Source organism: Equus quagga, chromosome 17 (genome assembly GCF_021613505.1).
Source record: "Equus quagga isolate Etosha38 chromosome 17, UCLA_HA_Equagga_1.0, whole genome shotgun sequence".
In the NCBI taxonomy this organism is placed as follows: domain Eukaryota; kingdom Metazoa; phylum Chordata; class Mammalia; order Perissodactyla; family Equidae; genus Equus; species Equus quagga.
Window position 1 is genome coordinate 9,643,213 of NC_060283.1, and position 11,001 is coordinate 9,654,213.

The 11,001-nt window shown below is 45.5% G+C and overlaps 1 protein-coding gene across 1 annotated transcript; it reads right to left on the bottom strand.

Moving 5' to 3' along the window:
• Positions 1–2,337: 2,337 nt before the first annotated feature.
• On the bottom strand, positions 2,338–6,182 carry LOC124228921 (secretoglobin family 1D member-like). The gene is made up of 3 exons (XM_046643968.1): positions 6,050–6,182; positions 3,646–3,833; positions 2,338–2,477 (listed from the first exon to the last, which is right to left on the bottom strand). The coding sequence occupies exons 1-3, from the start codon at positions 6,102–6,104 to the stop codon at positions 2,424–2,426; spliced, it is 297 nt and encodes a 98-aa protein (XP_046499924.1). The 5' UTR covers positions 6,105–6,182; the 3' UTR covers positions 2,338–2,423.
• Between the last annotated feature and the right edge of the window lie 4,819 nt (positions 6,183–11,001).

The window sequence follows — 11,001 nt, forward strand, 5'->3', positions numbered from 1 at the left end:
AGGAGGAGACATGAAATGGACACTACACATAATATGCCAGCTGTCCTGTGCAGGGAAGGATATAGAGCCAAAGGGGATACCACATGCCCTGGTGCAAGGGTGTGATTCAACATGATGCATAAGCGAATGACACGTAGGCCATGATGACTTAGCACAGAATCCTTCGTGAACAGGAAGATGAGGTTGGAGGGCTCCCCAGGGACGGGGTCTTGGAAGTCCTTGTGTGCAGCGCCAATGATGGGACTAGATCCTCCAGCTGTGATTCCAATCTGGGTTTTTCAGGGTGTTACAAGAGCTCCATGAATCCTTGTGTCCACTGAGCACAGTATGTAGACTGAATATGTAATGTGTTTCATAAAGTAAGGACTAATTTAAGTGTACGTATTTCTTGATGCGAATAAACATACACATGTATTGTAAAAGCATGCTGATAAATGATAATAGTAGATAACTGTTATCTTCTATTTCTCAGTCAAGAAGTTGTATAAAAATACCTACTACCTATAACTTGAGAGTGAGTTTAGGATTAATAATAACTCCTCTTGTGTGAAACATTTGGAAACATGTGCCCACTAGTATTTCAGGGTTACCGAAGAGAGATCAGGACCACGTTTTGGTTTTAGGAGGGTCATTTTTGTGTCAATGAGGCGGATGTATTGTATGAAGGGTATCTCAGCCCAGGAGACCATTTAGAAGAACTTTGCACAAGCTGGAAGGACTAGGACAGGATTGTGATGATGGCTGTGGGGAGTGAAAGGAGGGGATGCTCAGAAGTGATGCTGTGGCAGGGGAGGGGGTAGGACTTTATGGACTCTTAGATGTCAGGAGGGAAATGAACTATATTAAACTCACTGCACTCCCCAAAATATTCACATCCTCATCCCTGGAACTTGGTATTCTTCCTTGGAAAAAAGACTTTGCAGATGTGATAAAGTTACAGATTTTGAGACGGGGAGATTCACCTGAATTTCCTAGTGTCTTCTAAATGCAATCCCATATATTTTATATGAAGGAGGCAGAAGATTAGACACACTCAGAAAAGGAGGAGGGAATGTGACCTTAAGCGACAAAGATTGGAGTATGTGGCTACAATTCAGGATAGCCATCAGCCATTAAAGCTGGAAGCAGCTATGAGATTTTCATCTCCACTTTTCAGAGGGAACAATGATTTCGACTGCTGACACAATGATTTTGGAGAGTGTTACAGAGTTTGGACTTCTGTCTTCCAAACTTTGAGGAACTAAGCTGATTTAAACCACCAAATGTGTGGTTGTGTGTCACAGCAGCTGCTGGAAACTAACCCAGAACCTATGATGCATCCAAGTTTTCTGGGTCACCTGCCTCATTGGGTGGTGGTTCCATTAACCAGGGTTGGGGGAGGGGTGGCACATGTGGAAGAGGAGTAGGTTGTGGGAAGACTGTGAATTCAATTTTGTATATTCCTTCAGAAATAACTGTGGAGTGCTTGAATGAAGTTGTCCAAATGGCAGCTGGGTGCTTGTTTCTGGAGCTCTTGGGAGAATGTGAGGGATGAAAAATTAGCCTGAGGTGTTGGTGAATGGTGTAGACGTTGATGAGCCATGTGAGTGAGTGTGCAGAGTGAAAAAGAGTTAAGTGAAATTGAACCCTTGATATTCACTAAAATTGAGAGGTAGATGAAAACAAATTATGCGGGACAGTTCATAGGATTGAAACTACAGTGAAGGGGTGAGGACCAAATAGGTTATGATGAGGATAAAATATTAGCAATGCTGCTGTTTGCGAACCATGTGACTGGCCAGATTGTTAGAATCCAAGTATCGCTTAGTAAAGACCAGTAGCAGGAACTTTTTTTAAAAATGCTTTTTGGTGAGGAAGATTGGCCCTGAGCTAACATCTGTTGCCAATCTTCTTGTTTTTCTTTTGTCTTCCCAAAGCCCCAGTACAGAGTTGTATATTCCAGTTTTAAGTTCTTCTATGTGGGATGCCACCACGGCATGGCTTAATGAGCGGTGTATATGTCCATGCCCAGGATCCGAACCAGTGAAGCCCCAGGCTACCTATCAAACGAACTTAACCACTGTGTCACCTGGCCGGCCCCAGAAGGAACGTTTTAATTGCTTTTTACCCTGACCATGGTTTTTACCCATGGCAACATAAATGGGAACTCTGTAAAGTAATGCAGCTTGATTCATGACAAACATTTCCTCTTGTGATCCCTGCACCTCAGGCTGCCATGGGTAACTGGAGGTTGGGTTTTTGAAATTTACTAGTGATGACACCCTGGCCCCTTCATGATGAAAACCACCTCAAGTCGAGTCCAGAGACTGTTGGATAATGACAAGACAAGTAGAGAAGTGCAGGGCAAGTAATTTATTGAAGCAAGATGTTGAAACCTTTGCATTTTCCAAGAAAGAGCAGGCGATCATTGCAAGACAGGGGTATTACGGTAGAAGACTTGATAAACCAAGGCGAGTACACTTCAATGATAATTTCACCTGAAATAGAAAAATAAAGAAAGAAATGGGAGATCAGTCATGCTGATCCTGGAGATGACACATTAACATAGACCATTGTCCCACTAAGACGTCAATGAAATTTCAGCCAACAAAAGGCAAATGAGAGATAACAGGCAGGACCCCAGTGTGCAGTAAACTAAATAGACCTGATACAGTTACAACCAACCATGCAAATCAAGAAAGAACCATTTCCATAGTCCAGCAACTAAACCCGGAGGTGACCCGAGAGTAGGACTCAGGTTTCTATGGAAGGAGCGGGTTGAAAGGTTGGATGGAGCAGCCCAGAATTTCTTTTTTATGATTTTCCAGGACAGAGGACTCTACTATTTCACTCTAAAGGGGATACAGGGTTGAGCTATGGGGACAGGGGTGGCAGAGGACATAGGAAGTACTGCTTTCAGGAGATTCCTAGCCTCGGGATGTGGCAATTCAACCTGATGGCACATGTGCTTCTCAGCGCTGAGAATCCAGCCTCTGTGGGCATTTGCAGCTGAACCTTATGACCCACATCAAGTGGTGGATGGGCTGAGAGATACATTTCACTATCTGGTTTCTTGATAAAGACATAATTTAAGCGCTTCACCTTCACATGTGGCTGTAGGAGACATAACAAGGAGTAGAAAGGTGGACCAAGGAGCAAGGAGTTGGCCTTGGCTCTGCAGAAGCTGGCAGAGAACCTAGGAAGCACCCCCTCCTTTCTGACAGTTGGCAGGGGGTAGTTCCCTCCCTCCCACCTGTCTCCCCATTCCACACTCCCCACACTCCCGATGAGATTCCACAGGGACTGTGTCCACTGGGTGAGGGGACTCGCCCTCAGGAAAGCTCCCAGGCAGAGAGGCAGCAGTACTTTGGCCCTTCAACATCACTGCATGGGGCCCCAGGTGTCCTCCTCCTCAGGACACTATGGGGAGCCTGGTGCCCAGAAAGATGACCTGAGAAGGAGGAACAGGCCCAGATGCTCTGTGAGCCTGAGTACAGCTCAGCAGATGTAATGTTATCATCCACCCTTTGGCCACTGGTCACCCATCAGAGATGAGCAGTGAGGCAGGTGCCACCACCATTTGTCCCAGTCAAGAGCAGAACCCTGACCTCCTCCTTGGCTGTTCATCTGATCAGAATTCTCTATGCACAAAGAAGAAAGAATTACCAATATCTCTGAAAGTAGCAATCTGTTCTTCAAGGTGATATTATTTGTGCATTGCTTCACTTGCAGCTTGGCCTCAATAAGTTCATCAGGTGCATTGTATTTCTGAATTTGTGCCTTGTAGGGTAAGTCAGGAACGAATAGAAAGGCTGCGATATCAGTAAAAACTGATGGACAGATGATATCAGTGGCTGGAGCGGAAGAAAAAGAAATACAATTAATGTGAGGAAAGGCGATTTTTCCTATGGTGCCTGATGTTAGAACTATACAGGAAACCCAGGGATTTTATATTCCCATCTCATCATTGAGCTGATAATAATGTGAGGCCCTCAAGCTCATGATTTTTTCAAGGTCATACTGCAAGCGGCAGAGCTAGGACTGAATGCCAGGTTTCTTGATGCCTAATTCCTTTTTTTCAAGCTCATGCCACTGCTTTCCAAGACTTATCTGGCTTGCTGAAATTCACTTTCCCTAGATTTGAAGAATATTACGTTTTGCCTGCTAATAGAGTGTTGCCTTCTCTATCTTACATATTGGGCAAGAGGAGATTTTTGATAATACAATTTCAAATAAATGGTAGATTCAGAACCTTACCAGAGACCATAAGGGAGAGTAAATTTGGAAAAGAGTAAGTAAACCATTCAAACATTGGAAGATGCTATTTTGAGACCATCGTGAAGAATAGGATTGTGTTGTTGGATACAGACATAGCTAAAAGGCTAAAAAAGGTAAATCTAATCACTTTGAACACATTTGAAACTCATGCACAAGGTTATCACTGGCTCTTTTATTCTGCCGTGATGTTTAGAATTCCTCAGAGAGGATGAGAGGTGGGAAGTGTGGCTCATTCCTGACCCCAGTGGAATTGTGCTGACTTATAGTAACTGCTTTTCCTGGTCTGGCTTCTCCATCCCCGAAAGTGTTTGCAATCAGCCTGCAGCCTGGGATGTGCCCTACCAGCCTCTGATCTGACCCCTGGCCAGACTTCAAACTAGGCAAAGAATTTGGAGAGGATAAAGTCAGAGGCCACACTGGGAAAGAGGTGGACATTTAGCAAGTCAGATGATCGAGAAACACTCCACAAAAATGGGTCAGTATCAAGCGCATGAAGACATGCAAAAGTATTGTTGAATGAATGGCTAGAATTAATCTAGAAAAACAGAAATTGTAGCCCTAATCGCTGTACTAGTCCTAGTCCAATTCCTGGTGGTAATCCTAGAAAACTAGTAGAAAACTGGTAGTACTTGTAGTACATTGAGTGCTGCTTATTCACAGACCCCATTTGAAGATTGATAATTCTGAGAACACTGGCTCTTCTCTTTCTTTTTTTAAGATTGGCACCTGAGCAAACATCTGTTGCCAATCTTTTGTTTTTTTTCCTTCTTCTCCCCAAAGCCCGCCAGTACATAATTGTATATTCTAGTTGTAGGGCCTTTGGTTTTCCTGTGCGGGAGGCTGCCTCAGCATGGCTTGATGAGCGGTGCTAGGTCTGTGTCCAGGATCTGAACTGGTGAAACTCTGGGCCACTGAAGCGGAGCCTGCGAACTTAACTGCTCAGCCACAGGGCCAGCCCCATACTGGCTCTTCCTCAACTGAAGATGCTCCAAAAATTCTTCCAGCTGTAAGTGTTTATGAATCTGAAACTATGAGTTAAAAAGCTGTGGGGGCTGGCCCAGTGGCACAGTGGTTAAGTTTGTGCTCTCTGCTGCAGCGGCCTGGGGTTTGCTGGTTTGGATCCCAGGCGCAGACATGGGTACTGCTTATCAAGCCACACTGTGGCAGGCATCCTACATATAAAATAGAGGAAGATGGGCAAGGATGTTAGCTCAGGGACAATCTTCCTCAGCAAAAAAAAAAAAAAAAAAAAAAAAGAGGATTGGCAGCAGATGTTAGCTCAGAGCTAATCTTCCTCAACAAGAAAAAAAGCTGCAGACTCAATTGGCACCTAAAAAACTCTGGAAGGTGAACATCTGATAACTACGAGATGTCAGCTCAATATCTAGAGCTGGACTCCTGACACACTTCATCCCACTCCATGGTCATAGCTACTCTTGGTGGTAGCCGTAAAAGCTGTGACAAGGGGAGACTTAGGCAGTTTAAGCATTTTGTTCAAAATATCTGTAAGTGGCAGAGCCATGGGTCACATCCATCTCATGATGTCATGCAGCTTCTCAAACACAGATCACAGACAAGGAGTCAAGCTCCTTAACATCTGCCTGCAATGACTTCTTGTAAAATTTCCATAGTATTGGGATTTGATAAAATGCGCCTTGGACTTTTGGGGGGCTAGTTCACAAATAGAGGAAAAAGCCGGGAGTTTGATCTGATCACCCCAGTTAAGTTCACCCAGTTCAGACAAAGGTTACTTACTACAGCTGGTGCTGGACTGATTAGAAATGATACTCACCCCCATAGCTGCAAAGGGCCAGAGTGACCAGCAGGACAGACAGGGACAGCCTCATGGTGGTTCGGTTGCTTTGAGCTTTCGGCTTTAGCAAACAGTGAGCTATTATGAGCTGCACTCAGGAGCCTGGGGAGTCCAGGGCTATGTGTACCTGGAGAGCTTCGCTGGTCCTGCCCACATGGCACATGGCAGGTCACAAGGTCTGGCTTCCAGCCCTTCCTTCCGGCTCCTCCCTTTCCCTGGAGGGTTATGCCATCCATCTGTGTCACATTGCCCTGGCCTCCCTTCTTCCTGAGTGGGGAACCGCAGGAAAGCAGCCCTGAGGGATTCTGCTCTGTCCTCCAGGAGGGCGTTCAGCCACCTCTGGAAATGTTTCCTGTTTGCCTTTGGCCTTTTGATCCTTGGACCTTTGTTTTTTGTGTTAGTGCAGAGGCACAGGTGTATTCTGACTTCAGGAGGGCAGATCAAGGGACTGGGAAGCTGGGGGCTGCACTTTGTTTACAGAGACAGGCTCCTAGGGAGACCTAATTTGACCCCTCCTCTGCATGCTGATGGCTGACCTGGTTCAAGTGCACACTGATCAAGTCTGAGCAAGAATTGTCTTCTCCCTCAGCTCGTCTTCCATCACCTTTGTCTTCACACAGAAGTACCTTAAAACACTATTGAATACGTTCTACCCTTGGATACCTTCTTTGGGGAAAAACTCCTTTGTCTGTTCTCTCCCTGGCTCATTCCAAGCCCAGAGACTTTGTTTCTGGTGGAGATGACAACAATGCGGAGGTTCACATTTTCAGTCCACAAAGAGCAAGGCTACCATGATGACTAGCCACCCACATATCATCTTAGGCTGATGTGATGATTAAATGAACTCAATGCTCTTTTTTCCCCAAGGAGTTCTGGGGTGTCAGGAGCCAGACAAGCATCACAAGTGTGGAGTTTCTCTGCTCTTGGGCTCTAGGCAGGGAAGATGATGGAATGAAGAGACAGGTGAACAGAGTGAGTGCACACTTCCCCTTCCTCCGTGAGCTCGAGTCTTCTATTTAAACATGGCTTTGCTACCTGGGTCAATTTCATTTTTAATGGAGGTGAAGGCAGCACCCAGCTAAAGCAATACGCTCCCCACCCACCACTCCACTCTTGTGCTATCCTGCAGTGTGTGAGTAGGAAGCATTTTCTTTCATCAGAAATTACCCGCTTAAATGAAAGCATATTTGAGAGGACTTACACTCCTGGCCAGAGTTTTGCAGACTCAATAGAACAATCAAATCACTTGGGAGCTTTTAAAAAATATGGATTGGCTGGCTCCCCTCTCTAGATTTTGATTCAGTAGGCCTGAGGTGATGCCCAGACACCTGTACTATTCAAACTCCACTGGTGATTCTGTGCAGGCAGTAGGACTGAGAAGCACCACGAAAGTCCTTTATTAACAAGAGGCATGTTTATCAGTTGTGTTATCAGTGAGCACATTGCAGTGTTTGCATAATCCCAGCTGAGGGCCACAGTGGTACCCACATCAATTCCCAGGATGGTGGGCATTCCTGTAGGCAGCTCTGCCTCCGCCACCATGAGCATGGTGGTGAGGACCACAGAGACCTGGGTTCAGATTGTTTGTAGTCTCAGACTTTAAGAAATTTAAGACCTATAGAAATTCAAGGAAGAACAAACCCCTTATGAGCTGTGAACTCTTCAGGAAGGAAGCCTTCATGTGGAGGTGATGACTGAGTTTTGTCTTGAAGGACAAACTGGATGAGAATGACAGAACAGAGAAAATATGAGGAGCTTCCAGGCAGAGGCATAGCAGTGAAGCTGAGCTCCACACCCTAGAGAATTACAGATGCCCACACTCCTGCCGGAGTCTGTCTGCCCTGGGCTTCACTCTGTCCACTCACTGTGAGGCTACCTCATACTACTGACCTTTCACCAGGATGGCAAATGCTTTTAAATATTTCTTGATGCCATAGTTTCTCAACCATGGCTTTACTGACATCACAGGCTAAAGGATTCTTTTTTTTTTTTTTTTAAAGATTTTATTTTTTCCTTTTTCTCCCCAAAGCCCCCCGGTACATAGTTGTATATTCTTCGTTGTGGGTCCTTCTAGTTGTGGCATGTGGGACGCTGCCTCAGCGTGGTCTGATGAGTAGTGCCATGTCTGCGCCCAGGATTCGAACCAACGAAACACTGGGCCGCCTGCAGCGGAGCGCACGAACTTAACCACCCGGCCACGGGGCCAGCCCCTAAAGGATTCTTTTTTGAGTGGATATGTTGAGCATCGCAGGTTGTTTGGCAGCATCCCTGGTCTCTACCCTCTTGATGCCAATAGGACACCACACACACTGTGAAGACAACACAAACATCTCTGGACACTGACAATGTCCACAGGGGTGGATGGGAGGAGGGAGTAAATCAGCCCCAGAATAGATTCACTGCTGTACCAGTGGAAATACTTTATATGACATCCTCCATACACTCCTTGTAATGCCCATAGGGACCACCGGTTCACAACTGTGGATGCTGACAGACTGCAAGAAAATGTGGGCATGCAGTGGAGGGAAAATTACTAACAAATAGAGAAGATATTGGTGTAGTTACCTAATGAACCATGCGGCTGTCACATGTATATGGGATGAAATATTTAAACACACATTTTACGGATATGTCAACTTGTGTAAAGTTCAGGGTTTTCGTGAATGAGCCAAGGATAATTACCCGGGGCTGATGCCTGATCCTTCCCCAGCTGCCAAATACGGCTCACTGTCCCAAGTCGTTAGATGGATGTGGTTTATATTGGATCAAGGTAATGGGTACTTCTGGGGAACAAGGAGACCCAGGTGGCCCAGGCCCTGAGGGCATGGGCTCTAACTTCCTCCTCTCCTCATGTGCCTCCTCTCTGTTGTGACTTCAAAGTCCTCATCCAGGAACAGAATGAAGGTGGTGTCGGCACCAGGATGTCATGCTGACGTCTGGTTTTAGTGTTGGGGTTGATCCCTAAAGATCAAAGATTCAACTTTAAATGAGATTCTCTCTCTAAATAGATGGAATAGTGAAACAAGTAATATAATCCATGAATTCTTTGTAAAAATTCAAAATATGTCCTGAAAGGCAGTTACACAACAATTATTTAAGCAGCTACATGTTGACTGTTGTCACACAAAGACCAGGGGTGCACAGGCCGTGTCCTCAAGGAGCGTGAACAGAGAGGAAAGGGCCATGGGATCAGGTCCTGTGATGTCAGGAGAGAGCTGCATATGGAGAGCCATAGGGTCCTGGGAAGGGAGCTCCCCGGAGATTTGGGGCCAGGAAAGGGCACAGGAAGTGGGCTGTCTTTGATGTGGCAGTGGGAATGAACAAGGAGTTTCACTTTAGTGGGACTGAGGTGAGGACAGTGAGAGAGGGGAGTTCCCAGGGAGCAAAGGCCTCAGGCAGAAACTGTGGGGCCTGCACAGAAGTCCACCTGGAGTTCACCTTGGGCAGTTGTGCAGTCAAGATCACAAGGGTCCATCTGAGCCATAATGTGAGGGTCCATAAGGCTCAGACTCAGGAGGTCAATAGTGTTGGGATCTGTCTCTTGAATCAGAACACCTGGCTCCTTGTCCAGACTCTGCTACCTGCTAGCTGTGTGCCCTCGGTCAAGTTACTTGACCTTTCTTGTCCCATTGTCAGCAGCTGGGGAGAAATGATATGCCCACCTCATGGGGAAGGAGACCACACATCTCAGTTTGCTCAGGAGAATCTTGGTTTATGTTGCTGTCCCTGCATTGCATCCATTTAGTGACCTCTTTCACGCTCCAAAGTACCCCATTTTGGGCAATAAGTTTATCATCAACCTACTCATTGGGTGGTTGTTGTGAAGATTAAAATACTTTTTCGCAAGTGCCCTGCATTGGGTAAGTGCTTTGTAATTGTTTGCCCTTCATGTTTTATTGAATTTTCAAAACAGGTAAACATGGATTGGTGGTGGGTATTGAGAAGAGGACAGGGCCAACAGAATGTAGACTATGTTTGAGAGAGAATACAGTGCTTTATTTTCAGACTTAGGACTTTGACCTCAGATCAGAACATGATGATCTCTAGATCTTTTAGAGAATGTGAAGGAGATGCGGAGTCTCCAGGGGTCTGTAAAGGTCCTAGTCATCCTTCAAGGTTTATCATATCACCTTTCTCATTTTTATAAAATTAATCACTGGCAGCTGACATGTAGACAGCATCTACTCTCTGCCCAGCCCTGTTCTGAGGACTTACATATTGAACCTCATTCAGGCCTCACGACAATCCTAGGACTGTTCCCAACGTATTAAGAGACACACGGCTGTGAAATCTCTGCAACAGGCTGGGCTCAAGGCAAGGGAGGTGCCTGGCATAGGAATGGCCTGGATAACACGCACAAAGGACATCTCATAGACAACCAAGATGTCCCCAAGACCAGAGCCTTTCCTAAAGTTTCTGTCCTCAGAAAATACCTCTCCACCCATGGCCTAGACTTTGGCAGCTCTTAAGGAAGAAGAGGCTCACCTCCAAAGAACACGCCTGAGGTTAATGTCCCAACAGCCCTGGAGGTGAGGGCAGAACTAGTTTTACAGAATGAGTGAAAAAAAAAAATGTGGCATTTCTTACCATAAATACTGCGGGGCTGATATCAGTAACTTACAACTTAAAAAATTTAGATCATCTCAATTTCAAAATAACTGTTTTGTAAGCTTTTGTTCCAATGCACTAGTCATTGAGAAAAAATGGCTTTCACTGAATGTTATTATTTTTATTAAGTATGCAAGGGCTCAAGTGACCAAAATATTCATCTGAGTATATCTCAGGCCTTCTATGAGCCTCTGGACAGGCCAAATATAATTCTCTCTTACCACATGCTTTATCTCTTCCCCCAAGACACTAGATCATTCTGGGTAAAATCGGAATCATTTAATTTTCCCCCATGGTTTGGCATAGTAGGTGATCAACAAATG